Below are 22,537 nucleotides of genomic sequence, written 5' to 3'. Positions count from 1 at the left end.
TATAAGGTACTGTGTGGGGTTTACATTTAAGACCATGTAAAATCATGTACTCATTATTATCATCGAATATCTGTTTTATGATTGTAAAAAAATTCAAAAGACCTTCCTTATGTCAGTTAAGGCAGAAAATAAGATCAAATTATGCACACACAAAAAATGAAATTTAAGCCACCGTGGTTGAAAATGTTAATTTCTCCTCTTAATACAACATTCTGATACTTCCTTGAGTTAATTTAAGATGAAAACTCAATTATTCAATACCACGCACTACCTTAGATTCAGACAGACGTTCAGACATGCCATGAAAAAAAAAATCTCAGTTAAGAGATAATTCAATCATCAGAAAAGTGTCAACTATTTCAATAATCCATTGACTGTTGAAGGCATTTCTCAGGACAGAATTCAAAATATTTGCTGTCTAAAGGTAACATTAGCTGCTTCTGTTTATCTTTTTTGGACTTTGGATATTACCATGTCTCCCAGGCACACTGTGTGTACACACAAAGAGGTTTCATGAGTAAAAACCATTAACAAAAAGTAGTTTTTGTAAACTTTATTGTGAAAAATCAAACAGACTGCTAAGATCAATATATATATTGATACAATGTTAATGGCCAGTAGTTCTGTTCAGCTGCAATTGTGATTCTTGAAAATGTTGTTGGAAGTCTGCAGTTCATTCAGCTCACGGGACAAAGATAAGTGACCAAAAAAGAAAAAAAAGAAAAAAAACCCACTGCCCTCTCAGAATTCTCTTTTGATCATTACCTTATGGTGTAGAAAATGAAAAGACTTCTTTTAAAAGTGAAATAAGAAAACAAAAAATACAAAACTTTGGTCTGCTTCCCCTCATTGGCTGGTTTGAAAAATTCATTTTAGCCACAGAGGGCAGAAGCAATCAGCTGTTTAAAAACTCCAACAACAACAAAAAAATCTACAAAAACAGGTTAACTTCGCTCCTATTGAACAAAAATAATAGCAACGGCATCAAAACAGGAAAGTTAGCCCAGTACTCACATTTTATCGTTCATTTATGTGGTAGCTGAATCTCTGCCCCAAAAGCAGGACAGCTTTTACCTCCCTTACTCTCACATCTTACATATACAATGAAAACAACAGAACAAACACACTGACCTTAAATACAGAGTTAATCCAAAACAACAGCAAAAAAAAAAAAAGAAAAAAAGAAAAAATTGGAAAACAACTAGACATGTTTGAGCATGTACTGTGTGACAGCAATAAAGGACTTCCTTCATCGACTAATCCCTCCCTCTCTAACCCCTCCCCAAATCAAATGTTCTCTTTTCCCAAACCGTGACCTTCACTGCCCTCAGAAACCTAGGCTCTATCTTTGTACTCTGCACTCTGCAGCTTGTACTTGTGTATGTATGTATGTAACGCATACTGTGTGTGTGTGTGTGTGTGTGTGTCTGTCTGTCTTGTGGAGTGGTCGTCAGGCTGGTTGTTTTGAGACAGCGTTAAGTGAGTGGAATTAAGGGCGTGCTAGTTTAGCTTCGTGCGCCTTCAGTGTCCCGACGGCATCCTTCACTGCGTGATAAATGATGTTCTTCACCTGAGAAAGAACAGACAGCAGAAGTCTGTTAAACGAAGACAGAAATGGAGAAGACGTCCTACTCCCAGCACACGTTAAAACGCCTCACACCGATCAAACAGCAGCAGGTGTATAACAGCTTCAAGCTCTTATTGCACTTACAGTAACCTAAGATTACCCTGACTTGTCTTTCCTGTGCTCTGTGTGTGCGTGTGTGTGTGTGTGGAGAGCAAACGAGACGAGAGAAACTAGCCCCACCCTGCAATGCAGCAAAGACTCACACAGAGCTGAAACGAAGCAATTGCATATAAATCATGTGAATAACACTCAGGAGCTGCACCAGCCACTTTATATATGGCAGAACTGACAATAAAGTTGACTTTGAACATGTTGGGTCTGGTCAGGGAGCGCAGAGTCAACAGTTAGATTTACTCTTGCTATAAAATCACACCAAAACTTAACTGTCTCTGGACATAAATGCGGCTGAAGGTGAATAATGCGCAACATAAGGTAAATGACTGAGACACAGATTTGCTCGCAGCACCATGGCAGGGGAAAAAACAAACTACAACACAGCCTCTACTTCTTCTAACTCTCCTCAATTAAGATTAAGACAACAAATTCAAAGGAAAAGGATTTAAAAATATAAATGGTTATTCAATCCAGCCATAAGCAGATGTGAACATGTGAGCAGATGCGGGCCATTTCATTTTGTCATGTTCATGTGCCAGCATCATATAAATTAATATAAATTATAGCAACCATTAAAACTAGTCTAAATGAATCACTTGTCTTGTCCAACAAACCAGCTGTTAAGATGTAAACAGAGATAAACTGTGGCTTACTGCTGAGACATAAGATCATTTTCTATTTGAACACATTCAACTGGGACAATAGAATTACATGAGAGAAAAGCACACCAACCTGTAGCTTGTCTTCGTGGTTTGTATGAGTAGTGGACAGGTGTCTGAACTCCTGGGTCAGTCTAAAACAGTGCCTCACGTGCTCAGGAGACACAAAGTCCTCAGCCACCTTGATACAGCTGTACAGGTTGTGCACCTGAGAGGCAAAGGTTAGACAGGGAACAAATATGTTACGGAGTTTGAATCATGGACCATTCATAAATGTCTAAATAAATGGATACCTATATAGCAGGTTTTCTTAAAGCAACATGTCTGACCTGGTGTGGAGCCCCAGCAGGGATAAATACGGCATCTCCTAGGAACTGTACAATGGCCCAACCCTGGACGCCATATTCTTCATAGAGCCTGCGGCGAAGCACCTGGTCCAGGTACCAGCTCTGGTCATGAATGGGATCGTGGTCTGGAGGGTTCTCTTGACCCTGCTCCTCTCCCACCTGACACACACATGCAAACCGTGGTACAACATGAAGCAATAAGAATGCTCATTTAATAAATAAGGACCTAGTGCATAAAGGACATATGTGGATTCAGAAGAACATAAACTGACAGAATATAAGTAGTCTTTAAATAACACAAGATAGTCTGCATAAAGCGTCTCTGAAGTGACAACTGACTTTTTGTCCATTACATTGGCCATCTGTTGCCATCAGGCCACATGACGGCTTCCACTCGATTCATCACTGTCCTTCTAAAGGACCCTGGGTCTGAGGTTAAAATTGCTTTACAAGTACAAGTATAGATCAGGCGCTATTGTGATGGAATTTTTGCATGCTTTGTAGTAACAATGAGATAATGTTATACTTTTATTTTATAATTGATATAATTATACTATAGCTTCAGTTGTGTACTGTTATAGTGGTTCAAAAGATAACCTGGTGAACCCTACTGCTATAGTCCAATTGTAAATAACTTTCTGGGTATGAAGAAGATGGCAGGATGATATCTTGTTCGCCACAGCAGATTACACCCAGTTGTAAATTCCTGAAATGGGTCACTGCCTTTAATTGTATTTTTTCATCTGTAGAGGAATGTTTGTGAAGCTCCAAACAAAGGACCAGAGGCATATCAGAAAGTATAAAAATGGGATGAACCATGTGAACTGCTTACTTTTCCTGTGTGTTGCCTCCTCTCTATAGAGATTAAACATTTTGGTGCATGCTACCCTTCCAGTCTTGTGTTTTTTTTTAAACTCACTACAGACAGACGAGTAATTTCCGTAACACTATTTTAGACAGAAATCTACTGGCTGCTGACCTTGCGGAGAAGCTCTCTAATCTTCTCAGCATCCTTGGCAGCATAGATGTGCCACAGAGCTCCAGGTTTCTCCTTTGCTTCATATATCCTCCTTTTTGTCATTTCATCCACATCTCCTTCCTCAATGGTGGTCATGACCTCTGGAAAACCAAACATAAACAACAAAGCACACACATACAGGACACCAGAGGGGTCATCAGCAGTGCCTTTATGATGAAAAGATTTTACAAAAGAGCTTGCTCTTTAAGTGGCCTCGTAAATTACAACCGTCAACTGTCTTTTCCTATTCCAGTTTGTTGACTGGCTGAACATATAAAGTCTGAGTCCTGGGACAGTGACAGCAACTATCACGATACATCTGCATTTCTCATTGTCTGTGGTATAATACCTAAACTGTAAGCACAGCCATCTTATTGCTTGAAGCAGATGGTGTAGAGGTGTAGTTCCCAACTGGTGCCTCATGACCCAGAAAAGGGCCACAGGTCCATTTTAAGTGGACAGCAGGACTATGGGCCGCAATGGTTTTGTACACTAATTTTCCCAAGCTTCTCTTACAATACTGTTTGTAGCTGCATCGTGTGGCCGTCGTGACACAAACGTCCCAAGCAGCAGAGCTCTGTGTTCATGTCATTCCTCAAAGAACGGTGTCTAAACAGAAATTATTATTATGTCACTGGGCAAAATGTGAAAATGCATGAAAGTCTCGGAGATTACAGATTCATCCGTTTTGAGAAATAAATGTAAATAGTTCAGATTTTCAATGATGTTTGGTTTGTCACTAAAGACAAATGTGGATCCTGTGGCTGGACCAGTTGAAAACCACTGGGGCAAAACAAAGGACGAGCTACAGACTACACAGTCACAATCACTGACACAGTGTTCACATAACACAGCCTGAGGTCGATCATAGACAGCAGCTAACACGACTACCTGAAAATATTTTGACCTCTCATTTTAATACTTTGTCAGAAGGATGAGAAGTGAAACACACACATTCCTGACAAATGTGTTTGTTTCTGTGGACCTTTGTCTTTCATCATTATTTACAGTGTTTTTCTTGGCTACCTACCCATGTGTAAGCATTTAGGCATAAAGCAGCAAAGTCATGTATATTAACAACATCTCTGTCTGTGTGTGTGTGCTGACAGATATTATCTAGTCTCTCACAAATGATTCCGTCACAGCCTTAAGTTCAGTTGCTTGGATCAATCAGTAAATGTTTGGTTATTTTGTGTGAAAAAAAATCCTCTGGTCCCAAAAAGAAGAAAAGGGACCAGTATATGAGTGTGGCGGCATGCCTGTGGTCATACTGTTGGGTGTGCATCAGTGTCACCATGAAGAGCGACGGGAAGCCAGAGAGGGAATAGGGAAGCCAATTCTAGATGCCCTTCATTGAAAACACTCCTATGCTAGAAGGACCAGAGCACAGCCCACCCAAATGTCAAACAGGGCTTGAAGATATTCCTTGTGCAGGAAGTCACTGAAAACTTGTATGAACTCCATGTCAATTCATGGAAAACACACTGCTGCACTTACTGAACCCCAAACAGTACACATTTCAACTCAACCCTGAAAACTACATAGACAGAGAAAGTCAGAATCTCCAAACGGCAATAGAAATTTCTGTGCAACCTGTTATTCAGTAAAGGTGTTAAAAAGAGTTGAATTTGTACATAATGAAAAAAACATGCCACAATTGGTCCCAGTGCTCTGGTCCCTATTTCACAGATAATAACAGAAGGATGGGTGTGGGAGGTGGGGGGGAAGGAAGGGGAGTTAGTCGAGAAGAAGGGCATGCTACTGAAGTGATACAATTGAGAGTCTACAGACCTTTGCGTCCAGAGATATCTGCCTCTGTGAATGAGAAATTTTGTCACAATGTAAATGAGCGAGACCCACTGAAGGGTATTTTCAAGGTCCAATCCAAGCCAATCAACTTGAAGCAATTTAAACAGTAGAATACGAAACAGCCGTGAAAATAATCTCAAATATTTTTAGGAGGGATTGGTTAGATCAAGGACGAATTATTAATTATAAATAATTAAGATTGGACGGATTGAAATAACTAAAAATGTACATATAGTATTGTTAATTGTAAAATTTTACTTCCCAAAACACACTTTTACTATGTAAGTAGTGCTTACACCTGCTAGCTCAATATATAGTGTCATGTAAGAAATGTTTATTAAATATGTGTGTGAGTGAAGAACAGGGGCGCTTAAACAGGCACAGAGTGTGTGTGTTTAAGTCCACTGACCTTGCTCCTGGTCTCCCTCTCCTTGCGGGATGCCAACATAGACCATGACATTGACAGCATCAGAGACATCCAAATGGAGGTTAGTGGTTCCCACCTTCCTGTCTTCAGACGAGATCAAGCCTGAGGGAAAGAACGTCGGTGAAGGAGTGAGAAAGAGACATCTGACTGAGTTTAAAGTAAATTAAACATTTCTGCCACAACCACCCAGTCCTTCTCACCATAGGCGTTGTACATCTTAGGTCCAAGGTCAGGACGCACAAAAAAGTTAGGCAAACGAGCAGCAAGGTTCAGACGACCGTCTCTTTTCGTGTACTCAGGCAAAGGGAGGTTCTCCATCAGGTCCTCAAACCTGAAAAAAGTAGGGGACGGCATCACATAATGAAAAGTAACTATGCAAGTAAGATGTGCAAATGTGTTTTGTGTCTTATACATAAAACTATTAACAAAGAACACCAAAGTTAAATCCAAGACATATGCCTTTTTTTATTTCACAAGGGAAATAACTTGTTCACAAAAATAGTTTTGCACTTATAACCCGCATTTAGGAAATTCCTCAAACAAACATAATAACACACACAAGAAGCAACATTTTTCTGTGTTTCTCACCGTGTAGGCATCATGTCCCTGAAGTCTTCACCTGGAGGCCAGTCCTTCAATTTCAACACCATGGGACTGCCGCCACTATCTTGCAGTCGCTCTGCATTCACAGAAAAATACATTAGCTGCAATTTTAGACATCAGAGAAAAACAGGAGCTAAAATAACAGTGACATGCACATTAACCAATCAATTCAAGCGTCATTCAGGAACAATAGTTTGAGCACTCACTAGAGATGACCTGAAAGCCGTCCCAGAAGTCTCGCACCTTCACGTCAGAGATGATAGCACAGTTTCTACAGTTGACCAGGTCTACATCCTGGTCTCCAAACTCCCTACTGAAGGCATCAGGCTGCCACAAATGACTTTTCAGACGTTTATCTACCCCCGACACCAACACAGGCTGGACACAAAAGAGATTAGATAGAAGACAGAAGACAGTGTTCTAAAGTTTAGAAGCATCTTTCATGAGCAGCAATTTCTCTGGTTCTGGGCTATCACGTTTCTGCCACAGAGGCATCAGAAGTTACAATACAAATTTTGGTTCTTACTTGTCCCTGTTTCCAGCACTCTCTGAAGATCTTCCAGTTGTTGCTGTTGCTAGGATCCTGTAGGCAGAGGAGTCGCCCGTCACATAGCCAGGAGTGCGAGGTATGTGGTTCCAGAACACTGAGGCCCATTACTCCGTCTTTACGCGCCCCCAGCACACCAAGCTCACCGCCCTCAGAAGCCCCAGTCCGACGGCCTTCTGCCTTCTTGGTCTCCACAACTGAGGCGATGATGTGATCCAAGAAGTTCGGAAGGCTGCTCTTCAGCTTATCACTCTGACAGACCGAAGAGAAATTTTGATTGGACTGGAGCCATTCATTTTTTCCCTGCAAGTTCCACCATTTCAACTCTTTTTGCAGAACATGTTTCAGTTGACTCACCATCTTTTGAGCTTAGGATGCACAGATTGACTTGCGTGCAGGCAAATATGAGACTATAACACTCATTCCTCACTACTTCCTATTGTATTTTTCTGACTGCATTTAACATTGTGAAACATTTTGTTCACACCCAAAAAAAAACACTCTAAAACACTCTACATCAATACATAAATGACGTAAAGTTTAGTTTGAACTGAAACACAGAACAACAACGAATGATACAAACATTGTACTCACGCCTGCTGAGGTAAAGACAGAGGGAAACGGTACCCCGCTCTCTCCAGGGCCCTGGGGGAGTTTGCCAGGTCCGGAGTTGAGCAGGTCCCGGAGACTGGACCCTTCAGGTTTGGACTGGGCCATGCTGGAGCCCAGTAACAGGCTGTTAAATAGCTTAGGGCTGGAAGCAGAAGGCTTTGACAGGGCACCGAGTGAGTCCAGGCCAAAGGGAGGCCGGCTGTCTCGACTCATCATAGAGCGAAGTGAACCGGATTCTGTGAGAAGATGGCAAGAAGACGGTGATGTAAGTTCAACGTTAATAGTGATTTTGACTACTTAAAACACACTGCTTACGCTGAATGAGTTTTTTGTTTTTTGCCTACTCACCCTTGGTGTCGTCCTTGGCTTTCTGTGTGGCCAAGTCTGCCAGCCAGTGCAGAGCAGAGCTGTTTCCCTCTCCTGATGAGCGCGACTCCTTGGCAGAGGACTGGCTGAGGTTACTGGGAGAGGATGTAATACTGGTGGCATTACTGGTACTGCCCACAGATTCTCCTCCACCACTGTCTGATTGTGCTGCTGTTTGAGTGGTCTCCGTTTTGACTGCTGATGTTTCACCGTCTGACTTTGGAGTTGTGCCTATACCAGAAGCTGCAGCTGCAAGGATGCCACCACTGTTTGTTGCAGACTGCTGGGACAAGCACAGCCAGACATTAGAGTTTCCATGTTTAACACTCTTCGAAAAGAACTTAAAAAAATATTATGTGGCACAAGATTACCTGTGAAATCCCATTGGGGGCATTAGGGCGCACTAGAGGCTTTGTCTGTCGACTGGCACAGGGACAATTGGCCTTAATACCCCACTTTCCCCTTGCTGAGTGCACCATGTCACCTATGTTGTAAAGCGCTAAAGGAGAAAAGTGATAGGGAGACAAAAATTCATCTGCAGTTTTAAAACTCAATGCGCATGAGGAGGAGATTTATAGATTTGCAATTCACTCATGATGTGTGTGTTACCTGTCCCAGGTATTATTTGCGTAGGCATGAGGTTCTGTGGCTCATGAGGCTGGCCTTTGGCGCATTTCAACCAAGCAAAAACCTCATCCTCTGGACCTTCATCTACATCTGAAAGAAAGGACATATTGTCCTGTGTGTTTTCAAAGCACTCACACACAAAAGGTCTCGCTGTTAGCCCTGTCAACAATGTTCCTATTACTGTAACAAAAACAATATGAAGTAAAATGAAACTAGTTAGGTTAAAAAGCAACACTGTAGTGGTTACCTTAGTTCTAAAGGTCATAAAGGCCACCATAATGACTCACCCTCCCTTGGCCTGTTCCTGCGGAGCCGATAGCAGTCCAGACACACTCCAAAGCCACACTTGCGACACACCCAGTGGATGTTGAACAAGGTGGTCTCACACACATCGCACATTTCTCGGACACCTCGCACAGCACGTTTCCAGGCCACTTTCTCTGAAGAACAGGCAGACAACAAACAGGATTATAGACACAGATCAAGTGGTGACAAAATATGAAATGAATGAGACAAGATAAAACACTAAATGTGAAAAAAAAAAAAAACATGGGTTCAGGTGAGATCAGTAAAATGTCTTTATGCTCACGGTGAGGCTCCACCATCATCATGGCCTCCTTCTCAGACATGACCAACTGACAGAACTGGTCTCCCACATTCGCCAGGATGTACTTTGATGTATCGAGATCAAGGCCCTCTTGGACAGTTGGAGCAGGTAGCCACAGACCCATGGCCATGGAATCGCTTTGCTGAGGACTTAGGAAGCCTTCCACACGCAGTACACCTTTACGAGTGAAAGCCAACCTGGTCACGGGTGAAAAAAGACTAATTCAGTAACACATTCTTGTCTGTGATGATTGTTTCCTCTCTCCGGACAGCCTTGCTCCATGACACAGTGCAAAACATCAGGGATCACCGGCATATAAACACATACCTTCTGAAGTGGAAGAAACGGCAGGCAACATTTGGGTCGTCATCATCATCACTATCTTCGTCCGTAGTTCGATATTTACGGTAACGCTCCAGGCGGCACTCTCGACACTTGTGCAAGTGAGGAGCGACATTGATGCAGGAGCCATCCTGGAGAAAGGACTCGCCAGACTGCTTCAGACGACGCACTTTACTCTGGTCTTTTAGTACAGACTGGCCAACTGGAGAAGACAACTTAGTGTTAATTTTATTGCTTTTGCAGCCATAAATGATCCTGCGGCATTTTAAGAGTGGGCAAGACTTACCTTTAAAAGGCTTGTTACGTGGACGGCTCTTTCCAGCACCTTGGACTTTAGATTTCTGTAACATGGACCCATCCTTGGGAGGGTGTGGTGGTACTCCTGGGACTTGGCCTTTCTCTGGACCCTCCTCATTCTCACTCAGGTCTGACAGGTCACTGTTGCTGCTGGAATCAGAGTCACGTTTGGACGACTGGCCTCTTTCCTCCAACGTAAACTTCTGAGACTGGCTCTGGTCAAAAGACACAGGGACCTCCTCTACTCCACTAGGGCCAGTGCTTCCAAACATGGCACAGCCTGCGGTGGATGAAGGCATCTCCCCAGATTCTTGCTCCTCCGTTGTCACAGTCCCTTCACTCTGTGACCTCTGTGATGAGGTTGGTGTTGGAGAGGAGGAAGAGCTGGGTGAAACAGATGCTGAGAGTGCTGGGAAAAGGGAAGGCAGAATGCCTTTAGGCGGCTCAGCCATGGTGAATAGGTTTGGCTTGGTGTCCGAGGCAGGACCAAGGGTCTGCGACTCAGCCCCAGTGAGGCCAGCGAAGGAGGTGTGGGAGGTGTTGTCCCCATATGACAGAAATGGATTAGCGGGCTCTTTGGAGGCCTGCAGAAAAAGGTTCTGGTGACTATCTGAAGTATTAAAACCAGACTGCAGCCCTAAACCTCCCACAGAAGCCCCGTTACTACTTCCCTTCTTGGAAGTACTTTGAGCCCCTGGGGCTGCAGCCAAACTACCAGTACTTAGACCAGAGCTTCTTCTTCCTGCAGAGCCACCCATGCCCTGGAAAGCCGATGACGATTTGTTGAGCACACCATTTCCCGTTGGATGGGTCTCAGGCACTTTGGGTTGCTCCGGCTTTTTCAGCCCATCAGTGGAGGTTGTGGGCTTGAAGAGGCTTGGGGGCTCTTTGTTCAGGCTCTCAGACACAGCGGTGAAATAATTGGTACCCTTGGACTGGGTCTGACCAGCAGCTAGGCTTGGGCTGGAGCCAGAATTCTGGGTCATGCACTGGAAAAACAAGTTTTGGTCTTGCTGGGATTGAGTCTCAGTCTTTGCTGCACCAAAGCCGAAGCCAAACGGCCTCAAAGTGTCCTGCGAGGTTGTGGTAGTTGTGGTGGGAGCTCCATTGGTCTGAGAAGTAACATCTCCAAATACAGAGGCACTGGGCACAGCCTGGGGCAAACGAAAACTCGAAGAAGTTTTAGAGTTCTGCAAAAAACAAAACAACGTTGTAAGGTAAAATGACAGTAATGGCAGAAATAAAACAATGGCGACTTCCAAACATATCATATAACAGTGATGACACAATAGATCATACTGAGTGTCTTACCTCAGTCTGGCTTCCCCAAGAGGGAGCTTTAGGACTAAAGCCAACAGAAGGAGAAAGTGCCACACTTGGACCACTGTCATGTGACCAAGAAATGGTGACAGGCCCCGGGGAAACAAGAGCAGCTGTTTTGGAATAAGCTGATTGGGAGGCCTCCTCTCGGTCTGGTTGGGGGGATGGGGAAGTCTTGGGGGCTGGAGCTCCAGGGACCAGGCTTGGCATCTGGCCAAGAGAGGGGAAGGATGTGGTGGAGAAGGGAGAGGGTGCTGGTTTGAGGGGAGGAGGGGTGGGGGTGTGAGTAAAGGCAGTGGTTGAGTCCGCTGTCCCTTGTGTGGAGAGTGAGCGACCGTTTTCCTTGATGTGGGCAGGATAATGAGGAGGAGTGGTGTTTGATTGGTCCATCTGGAGTGAGGAATTGGTGTTAGGGGATGACACTCTGCCCTGAGGAAAGGTTCCTTCGGTAGAGCTTCCATTTTTGGATGTGCTGCTGACTCTTTCACCAGAGTCTCCACCCCAGATCGCCAAACCTTCCGCTGGAGTTTTGTTAGAATCGCCACAGTTTTGGCCATCAGCTCCCGCATTTCCTGCTCCTTTAAAACGCTTCAAGTTCAAGTCATCCTCACCTTCGGAGGCAGTCCTGCGTCTGCGTCCACTGTCACCTTTCATCGTTTCACTGTCTCTCCTTCGCCGTCCATTCTTACCAAGCTAAAACAGGCAAAATGTTAGGAAGGAATTCCAATGTATGTCAAAAAATGTTCAATCTTGAATTTAAAACACTTTAACACAGCATACAACACAGTACTATTACACAGTATTAGAGTATAGTCAGCTCTATAATACAACGACCTTACCTCCTCCTCTGCCAGCATGACATGTATTACACGAGGATCTACCATCTGATTTTCGTCTCCCTAGAGCAAAAAAGATGTTTTTAATTAACTTTCACGCAATGACTGAATATACTATATTCAGTCAAAACATACGCTTTATTTTAAGAACAGTTTGTGCTCAGGATTTTTAAGGTCAGCCTGGCAGTTACTGCTGACTTAGATTATTTATTATTACAGTAAACTGTCACTCGTAGGTGATATTATGGAAATTCTAATCATCACAGATATTATGTTGTATATATTGCAATACAATGAAAAAATATGACAATAATAAAACAGGAGAGCCTGTTTGAGCATGCATATCTAAAATACTAATCATGTGAATACACTTTCATCCACATTTGAATTTGTGTGGGATATTGATTTAGCTAAACTGGTTCGTCACATTTGTCTACTATTGGGCAGCCCCTACTCCTCAAATTTCTTATTACTTTCAAAGCGCTTATTTTCAATATTCTAAGTAAATATTTGTCCGTTTCATCCATCATTTCAGGAGACATTACACCTAATCAGGCAAAGAGAAAACTATCTCAACCCATAGAAACGTTCGTAATACATTCCATTTCCTTCTATTTCCACGCTACCCAAATATGATGCTGATATTACAAATCTTCTCCCTCCTATTGCTCAGTGTCTACCACAATTTCTTTCTCCCATTCTTGGTTAGAAAAAAATAAATATCTGTGCTGCCCCATCACATAATAATTTCATGTCAAACACTGTATCCTGTATTTCAGTTCACAGTAGCAGAGCTAATGTGAACTGAAATGAAAACAACAACTGAGGCAATACAGTTACTTGAATCCAACTTATCCAGTCCGAAAGTGACGCAGAATCTACGTTCCTCTAAATCCTCTAAATCATATTCTGCTAAAACAGACACTGAAACTGAAGTGAATTGCTGGTATGATCAGTGTCAGGTCTACTAAAGAGCATGTTAAAGAGTATGGTCTAGACCTGCTCTATTTGTAAAGTGCCATGAGATAACATTTGTCGTGATTGGATGCTATATAAATAAATTGTTCTGAAACTGAATTGAATTAATTTTGATGAGACATGTGAGATGTTGAATCTCAAAGATGATGCGTCACTGCAGCCTCAGTGTAACTCGGTAATGCATGTGAGCTGCACTGCTCATGCAGGCTGTGTTGCTGCTCTTATCTAATTAACATGGACAGCAAAATGAAAAGCAGGAGGCTTCATGAGGCATACACTCTGCTCACGCAGGCAGTGTGTCCTGGCCATAATAAATCTGCATCCCAAAAGTGTTATTTACCTTATCTAATGTAATTTCCATGATGTGTGAGATAGGGTCGTGCTGTGAGACCAGTCCTGAGGCCCAACACTCTTCAAATTCAGGCTGGTATACGCGAACCCTGCGTCCTTGAATTGTGTATGAACCTGCGGGCAGGAACAGGGAGAAAAGTTGAAATTTAGTCTGGCAGATTTAAATTAAACAGAGGGGATAAAGATTGTATGATTTACTAGCTTACTTAAAACAGGACAGGTTAGTTTTGTTTGAGGATGGAAAGCATCACCACACTGGCTACACTGTGCTACAATATTCGCATTTTCGCAACGCTACCTATTACATTAGCCCGTTTTTTGTTTGTCCCGGTCCATGTTAGAGTTATGGATAATTGAGCTATGCTCACAGGAATGTACAGACCTGACAGCCAAAGGGAAGGCCTGCCAGATCAAAAGAACATTTTTTAAAGGCAAAAATAAAACCACATATTCATTCCTTCCACAATTTTGAGATTACCAGTTTATTTCGACTTTCTTTTCTATCACATTCATCCTCTCTGCTTGGTGTTGTTGTGGTCGTTAGTGGTGAGGAAGTCACAGACGATACAAATTCTAGTACGACTGCTACAAGGTTCATGCAGCCTCATCACTCCTTTCTCTCTATGTATTTCATTAATGACTTTCATTCACTGTTCTTTGTCTGTTAGTATCATGCTTTCACTGCTTATCTATTCGGCCTTTCGAGTGAACATTATCTCCAAGGTTGCTAACTTGAGCAGGAGCCCAAACTAAAAGCATCACAAAGGAAACACACAGAGGTAGTTGGTAAAACAGTATTTAAAACGTGGTGATGATTTGAGTCTTACCCTTCCTGAAGATCTCTTGCAGTTCAAAGTCAGTATGCCAGGTGGTGATGGCAGCCTGCAGGGAGGGCTGCTCCAACAGCAAAGGGTGTCTTATGTCTTTATCAACCTGCACAAGGACATAAACCATACTGTCTTGAAATAGTGACAGGGTACAGCAATAATGTGTAACAAAAACATGTGTGAAACAGTCCACTAGAAGATTACAGGGAAGAGCAACTAACTGTTGCTGATGGCACTGTGTTGTTGTTACAATAGTTTACCATTTATTTTAAAAATGTCAAATAACAAATAAAATAGAACAAAGCAAGGAAATAAATATAATCAATGATCTATGATAAATATTATAAATAGTTAATCCATTTTGAACTAAATGGTTCCTGAACTAATAATTTCAGTTTTTTCCCCACACCTTCATTTAGCTGTGACAGCCCACCACAATATCAGTTTTGCCTGCCACATGTTAATTTCCTAATTTTGGGGCTGTGTTTCTCTCTCTTTTTAGTCAGCCATTAATACACCTATAGCAAAATACATTTGGAAACCCAGTCTATTTTAACCTAACAGTACTAAAGGATTAACAAACCCTTTAAAAACATGCATACACACCTCAAACCTCTGCACAGTTGTGTTATCAGGCAGGAACTCAAAAGTCTTGCTTCCAAAATACTCCACAGGAACCAATGAACCTAAACCCACTCTGTCCACCAGGGGGCGGAAGACCTGAGGAAAAGGAAACAACGTGTAAATCTTTGATCTTACGGAAAAGTGCTTAATACTGCAAGAACTTTAATTCACCAGATAAGCTCTAAATGTAATTTAAAGCCATCTAGTCTATGTTTACATGGAAGGTCTAGGTGTCCTGAACTTTTAAGTCATTATAAAATGTATCGGATTCCCATGTGTCTGACCATAATACCCACATGAGCACATTAACTGACTTCAGACATTACCTGAGGGACACGCACACATGGCCATCTGCACTAGGCAGAAGACAGAAGCAAGACAGAAACAACGACAGAAGATGGAGACTAAACTAGAGGTGTGACAAGGGCTTTGAGTGTAGGAGAGGGTGGGCGTGTGTTCAACGTATCTGTAGCTCATATCAGGGTCGAGTGCAAGGTTTGACATCAAAAAGGGGGGGGGGGGGGCATAATTTTAATTTCAAGTGAATATTACTGACCTAGAAGGTACATGAAAGATATATGAATTTATTTTAGCATATGTCTGTGTCACATGTAGAAAATTCTAAATTGGTTTAAAGGTACATTATACTTGCCCAAGTCTTCAGTATTTTGCCTGCATATCCTTACTGACAAATAAGTATTGCAATCCTTACGTCAACTTCCTGTAAAGTGTGATGTAAAATTCTAAAAAGGTCCAAATTTGAAAAGAAAAAGTCAAACTACAAGCTAAAATTACTGAATACAACCATGACTGCCAAAGATTCAAGCCTGGCAGCTGCATTCGACCTTGATTTGAGGTTTATTTCAACAAAGTTAAGCTTGAAATGAAGGAAACTCTGGGTTAACGCTTTCAGTAAGTACAGTAACTCAAGACAGAGAGGTAACTCCAGCTCATTTCAGAAAGAGAAGTAACATATACTCAGAGTAACTTAACCTGTAAACTTAACCTGGTTGGGAGCAGGTTTTCCTCAGTAAAGCCAGAGTTTCTGTCTGTTTCCGTCCCCTTTATAGAGCCGAACCGCCGCTTCACTTTCTCATTCATCCATTCAGTTCAGTGACGCACATTTTAGTGTAAACCAACTGAGTAATTACTATCACAATGGCATGTCCTTTTATTGCAGCCCTTATAGATGAGCAGGCTGCTTTAGTTCATGTCAAGAGAGAAGTTTGAGGCCCAGACTGGGTTGTTTGCCTTCTTAGTGGAGCAGTACTGTTTATTTTTACAGTCAAGCAGATATATCATCCTTCCTTACATCATATTATATAAGGATAAAGCTGCTGCATATTTAAATAACCACTGAATGATGTTTACCTTGTTTAATATGTCAGATGTTATTACAGTAAGGTACAGCCATAAACATGTTACCCTTAAGTCTAACCTGATTGAACTGAAATGCATCTATATGAGAATACATTTTTAGGTTCAATATAATTTACCACTTTTCACCTGTGATATTATAAGAGTGATTAAATACTAAGCTTGTGCTTTGACTCGAACAGCAATTTTTTTCCCACACTAACTCTCTGTCTTTCCCTGCTGCCACTGTGACGCTTTTCCTGCGAAAGATGTGCTCATACCCCTGCATGGGTACTTCAGCTCTATGAACAAAAAACACTGGTCGTTGCCATGGTGAATCGTAGCATCAGGGCTCCATTGATAATGGCTTTTTAAAGTTGTGGTGCATGCGCTTAACTCAGAGTCAACCTACTCACAGTTGACTGAACTAACTCAAATCAGCTCTTCTGAAACCGGAAACTCAAGAATTTTCAACTCTTTCAATCAGCTCAAAGTTTGTCGAACCTCCTTCTTGGAACAGGCCCCAGGTAGACTAGATCGTTTCGAGGCTTGACTTGTATGCACGATGCAGATGTTCCTGCCTGCTCCCACTGTCTGATTGGGCACTCACCAGAGCAGGCCAGGCTGTAGCTGATGCTGAGGTTCCAGTAGTCCCGGTACCATCGCTCCGACTGGCCCAGGCAATGGAATCTTCAACCAACACAGCTTTCACACCCTCATCATACACCTGCACCCAAGACCACCTCTGCGAAGCATTGTCAAACTCCACAAAGACCTGCAGTAGGAAAAACACAGAACCAGAACATAAACTCGAGGAACATTACGTGCATGAAAACAGCTACGTTTGCCGCAGTAGGCTGCTACCTCAGGAGATGACTAACTTTCATAAACTGTAAAGTTTAAGCAACAACAGCTTATCCAATTAAGAATGTATTTCAAAGTGGAAATGTGTGGACACCAACACAAGAGGGATGCCTGACAATTATGAAACGATCATTATGATTGTCCAGCTACTGTGGTTTAAGTAGTGATGGTTAACTTGATTATAATGGAATACACTGCTTTAGAAATAGGAACTCTGGATGATAGTATCAAGCATAAGTAAAAGTGATGCTGACTTTTTAATATTACATACATCCATATCCATATATGATAATAGTCTATACCAGTGATGTGTGGATCGTATTCATGTCCCTGGGCGCTGTGGTTAATCCGCAAATCGGTTTGATTGATGGCGGCTGGGTTGCGAATGAAGTGAAGTAGGGTGAAGCGTCTTTAAGAAAACACTCATACAACACTTGATATAATTTTAAAAAGGTAACATAACCTACAAGGCCCTGGTAAAAATGTGGGACTGTTTTTAGTATGAATAACTGGTAAGAATAAATGCTCAGCAATTCCAACCAGGAAGAGGGGGTTATTTCTCCGCCAGATCTGCTCACTCCGCCAGATCTGCTCACACATACCAGCCTCCCGGCCTCTTTCTATTTCTTTCTTTCTCTGCGTCTGCTCACTTATTTTGTCAGCAGGGTATTTTTATAAAGCCGACAAGGACAGGCGTTGTCAAAACCATCAAAATCAATGTATTTCCAAACGACGTGCCCCAACCAGGTGCACTTGCAAGCTCAAAACAACAGCACAATTAAGACTAAATTAAACAGAAGAGATCGCACCACAATTACAGGCGAGACAAAATACGGTACAGCGTCTCTGTCGCTGTCTCTCCATCTCTCGCCCTCTCCACACCACTTCGCCTAGCGTTTGCTTCTGGAGCAAACATGTTTCTGCTCAGGATTTAAAACAACAACAATAATAATTATAATAATAATAATAACATACAGAAAACAATAACATTATGGTGGGCTGCCACAAATAAATAAACATATGGAAAACCCTGCTGTAGAAACTGATACTGCAGCAGATCTAAGGAGATAAAATAGGTCCTGAAATAATGTGATAATTTTTTTTGTAACTCTGTTTCTTTAAAATATTTTAGTTATGCACCCTCTCTTCTGAGTCAAAATAACAATAAAACCTATTCACAATGGCTGATCCAGTTGAACAATAGCAACTACACAAAGTCATTAAGTAAACTTGACAACAGCTGGACTCCTGCTTGCCAAGCACTGTGAGATTCACAGCATTAACTTTTAACACACATACTGAAGATACCATGACACCTCAGATTTGTCACAGTTACAAAGCTGACGGTGGAGGTTTGTTATGCTGTGAACTTGAGAGACATAGCTGAGCATTTGACTACAGGTGTTTTACTCAGTGGAGCAAGCTGTGAGACACACTGGACTGTTATGGGTCTACATTTTCCTGCAGTGACATTACTGTACGCATGGAAAGGTTTAAAATTACACAAAGCAGTCTCTCTAATCGTTAAAGTAAATTGTTAACACTCAAACATCAATGCAACACACAATGAAGAAATCACCTGGAAAGCTCATGCTGCTCCACTTAATTTAAAAGGCAATATAACCTGCAGGGACTAGTAGAGTGGAGTGAAATGTCCAAGCAGATGTGGGTCTATAAATTGAAGAAAATTCTACTACTTACTTACTAACATACTTTGCTATTAATGGAAAATAAGTCCAATGAGAGAGGTGGAGTGAAGGGGAGATGTCAGCCACTGTCCCATACATCCCAGACATACTGGTGCATACTGTCCTGTGCACTTAAACAACATGCACGTGCTTGATTTTTATAAGCAAGAGTTTAGAGACCAATCAAATATCATACAGGAGCATCAGTTATTTTGCTCATTGTCTTTTGCTTCTTTTTTGGTGTAGCCAATGCAACATTTCCATCCAAATCAGATGTTTTTGGCCAACACGTTAGCAAAAAACAAAGCTTTGAAGCGGTTAGTCCTACAAATTGCAATACTTGTTATACTGTCAAAATAACTGCAAAATGGTTTGTTTTGTTTTTGCTTTGGCAACAATCATAATTTACTTTACATAAACAAGACCCGTAGCACTCTGTATAGTCCACAGACCTCCACGTAAACAGTTTTCATAGGGACCATGAAATGATGACAATTTTTGAAGCAGAACTAGGGAGGTGCATCAAAGCCCGATATTAAACAGGCCCTGAAACTAAAGACGGTTTTTATTGATTATTAGGACATTATCAGTTCTGCTCTCGGGATTAGAGAAATTAAGAAAACAGATTTCATATTTATCACAGTTACATAAACGTGATCTGGCACATCTTATCTCATCAAGTTGGTTTTTGATTAAGACATTTGTCTGTGATGCACTGTCACAATTTTCAATCCAGAGGACAGATCTCTCTGTGGGAGCCAGTGTGAGGCTCCCACAGAGAGATCGTGCAGCTGTCACTTACAATGTGTGTGTGCGCGCTCCAGCACTGTGCAGAACACACACACACACATAATACATGGTCAAAAGTATCCACCATAATCGACACCAACAATGTGTGTTGCTATGAGTGCAACAGGCCTTTTGTCTGTAAGGCTGGAAACACGTTCAGTCTGTCTAAACATCTACTGAATGCACCTTCCATACAGGTGGACAAATGCAGTTTTGACAGCCAAGCTCATAGTTCATCTGTTATTGCCCAAGTGTGTACGTCAGCAGCCTGAAAGCCACACACAGATTTAACTTAATTATACGAACGGGGGTAAATGTCTTTATCATTAACCAGCTGACTGTTAGGGGTGCATTCATTAATTCATTCTGAAACGGTCAGAGCATCGCCACAACTGTCATTCAGACATTCAGTTTCACGACACTCAGAGCAGAGACAGATTTACTGTTTGGGGGGCTGCAGACAAACTACCACACACTAAAGATGTTGTCAAAAAAGAAGTCCTGCATTCAATTGTGTTCTGAAAGTGAGTGATGACAGGTATTATCAATATGCTGATCTTTCTTTCTTTCATTTAATCCTGACTCTTTTCTTTTAATCTAGGTTATTTTTAATTAAATAAACCTAGGTACCAATAAATCCTGCATAAACCGTTCACTTAAGTCCCACTTCCAGCTTCTGAAACGTAAGTATTTGCTGCGTCTCTTCGTTACTTATTTTAGTAAATAAACAGTCCTTGGATTACGGACCGCTCGTTGGACAAACAGAGCAATGTGAAAACTCGTTATGACTTCTGGTAATTGTGGTAAGTATTTTTCAATGTTTTTATATATGTTGTAAAATAAATTGGTAATCGATTCATCGTAATAGCAAAATTATCATAAATGGTGAATATAATCGTTAGTGGCGCCATGGAGTTGCGTAAATCAACCGTCCGCCTCAATCATTTTTAATCTTGACAACTGCTTGCCTGTCAAAACGCCTTGATTTGAGCCAAGAAGCTTGTACCTTTATGTAGGTCACCCAGCACCACCCCAATTTAAAAAAAACAACAAAACAATAAATTTCACTTAAAAAGATCAGCCCGATTCAATGTAAAGCAAACACACTTTGCGAAGATTAATGTCTTTCAGTTTATGAGTTTATTTGATTACAAGCTTGCGCATTAGTCTGCACATTAAACAATCTCGACTTCACAGTGAAGTCGGAGGAATTCCTGGTTCACCCTCTCATGAACTTGTGAGGCCTTTAACAAGACTAACGCTAGCTAATGATGGGAACTGACAAGCTAATGCTTTTATTCACTGCTGTTTGACAGCGATTTGTCCCAATATCGTGATCGTCCTTTTAGCTCTGACGCATCTGTGCTTTGCAACCAATTGGCCCGTGGTTACTACTAATATTGGAGGAGCTGAATGTCACTCGTTATAAAGCTAAAAAGCGAACAAAGCAAAGGCCGGAAAATCCCCGGCCTCGAGTTTAGCTCCGCCTCACTGCCTGCGACTTGAAGCTTGCTTATATATAAGTTAGGTAAATGAGCCAACGTTAACTGCCGAGAATTTTGCGGTCATTCGCGGTTAAAAGCCGGTTTGGGAAGGTAAAAAAAACATACTTATTATGTAATGCGTAATATTATTATCAGCTGATGTATATCAAATATTCAGCACGGCATTACTTGTATGTAAACACTGACCGTCAGCCCTGCAGCAGTGGATGTTGTTGTAGCCTCTCCTCCGCTAACCTCCGAGGCGGCCAGGCCGATGACGCTCACTGCCTGCACCGTGCCTCGGAGCCAGTCCCGTCCCCATGCAGCCTTCTCCGTTTCGGATCCATTCGCGGACCTGCCGTCGTCGAGGAGCAAAAGAAGACGCTTCCCTATCAATTCGAGAGAGTCCCCCATGGTTTGCTCGCAAGCTAGCTGCCTTTAGTGAGCCACCATGAACTTCTCCGCTTTGGATGGGAACTCAAGAATGCTAGAAGACAAGCAGAAAATAGCTGCAGCGAGTTTGTTTTTAATGTTAGTGCACAAGACAGTCCGCTTCAACGGTTGCACCCGGAGGCACACAGCGGCGGACCGAGTAACGCCAGAAATTCACACAGTCGAGATGTTATTGTCCTCGGAGCTAGAGGGACTATCCAGCTCTGTCCGCCATTGAGTCCTGCAACAATCAAACGCACTCCTCGTAGACAGGCAGCACTGCGGAGACAGAGAGCGAAACTGTGGAAACAGCGACCCCTAGCGATAAGTCTGTGAATGTGGTTATTGACTACGTTATGCACTGTTGGGTGTTTTAGTTTTCAATGTTTTCCGCATTGTTAAAGCAGAGCTGGATGACCTCACTGTAAAATGATGTATAAAAAAATGGTTGAATAATTTTAAATCAAATAATACATTATTTCTATTTAACTGTGGAACCAGTTGCCTATTGAATTTTTGTGACCAACGTTTACTTCAGAAAGTTATGAGAATACTACCTTTGCATTACGTGGACTTCTACATTAAACACATAACACACCCAAGCATGTTGATAATTATTCATAAAATGTATATTCAGTTTACGTGCTACAATTTTTTGTTAGTTACTTATTTCTGACTTAGGCCTCTTGCTATACTGGTGTATCCACTATAAGCACTATACTATAAGCACCACTATAATTTTTTTACCATCAAGGTATAATTTCTATTAAAGATAACAAATGCTATACATTTATGCAACTATTGTTTAGGTCATCACCTTTCAACCCAAGTGATCTTTATTATAATTATTGTCATTGGAAGGAGTAGAAGTATTGTTGCTGATTGTGACCACTGTGTGGTGCTATACTGTCACAAACTCCTCATTGCAGTGCAGCGGAGAATCAGTGTTTCTCAGGATGGTCTGCAAGAGTAAATGTTTGCGATTT

At 41.9% G+C, this 22,537-nt stretch overlaps 1 protein-coding gene across 3 annotated transcripts; it reads right to left on the bottom strand.

Moving 5' to 3' along the window:
* Positions 1–538: 538 nt before the first annotated feature.
* Positions 539–22,172, bottom strand: kdm3b (lysine (K)-specific demethylase 3B). Of its 3 annotated transcripts, none has more exons than XM_046405908.1 (25): positions 21,327–22,171; positions 16,905–17,069; positions 14,921–15,034; positions 14,315–14,420; positions 13,477–13,601; positions 12,162–12,221; positions 11,314–12,015; positions 9,992–11,192; positions 9,691–9,907; positions 9,346–9,560; positions 9,044–9,196; positions 8,739–8,846; positions 8,501–8,628; positions 8,112–8,412; positions 7,746–7,999; positions 7,131–7,403; positions 6,811–6,982; positions 6,590–6,680; positions 6,202–6,332; positions 5,984–6,103; positions 5,557–5,580; positions 3,727–3,866; positions 2,730–2,906; positions 2,474–2,608; positions 539–1,570 (listed from the first exon to the last, which is right to left on the bottom strand). In XM_046405908.1, exons 1-25 carry the CDS (start codon positions 21,531–21,533, stop codon positions 1,490–1,492), a joined length of 5,400 nt encoding a protein of 1,799 aa, XP_046261864.1. In that variant the 5' UTR covers positions 21,534–22,171; the 3' UTR covers positions 539–1,489. The 3 variants fall into 3 exon arrangements, with proteins under 3 accessions (XP_046261864.1, XP_046261865.1, XP_046261866.1); XM_046405909.1 differs by having other exon boundaries at positions 8,112–8,409; XM_046405910.1 differs by lacking the exon at positions 5,557–5,580 and having other exon boundaries at positions 21,327–22,172.
* Between the last annotated feature and the right edge of the window lie 365 nt (positions 22,173–22,537).

The sequence above is a fragment of the Scatophagus argus genome, chromosome 12, assembly GCF_020382885.2.
Source record: "Scatophagus argus isolate fScaArg1 chromosome 12, fScaArg1.pri, whole genome shotgun sequence".
NCBI classification, from domain to species: domain Eukaryota; kingdom Metazoa; phylum Chordata; class Actinopteri; family Scatophagidae; genus Scatophagus; species Scatophagus argus.
This window is presented reverse-complemented; position numbering and strand designations above follow the sequence as displayed.

Coding starts and splice junctions, on each gene's coding strand:
- kdm3b (XM_046405908.1), bottom strand. CDS start 21,533: ATGGGGGACTCTCTCGAATTGATAGGGAAGCGTCTTCTTTTGCTCCTC. Junction 9,908..9,991: donor ACGTAACAAGCCTTTTAAAG/GTAAGTCTTGCC, acceptor TGTCTTCTCCAG/TTGGCCAGTCTGTACTAAAA. Junction 6,104..6,201: donor TAAGATGTACAACGCCTATG/GTGAGAAGGACT, acceptor TCTTTCCCTCAG/GCTTGATCTCGTCTGAAGAC.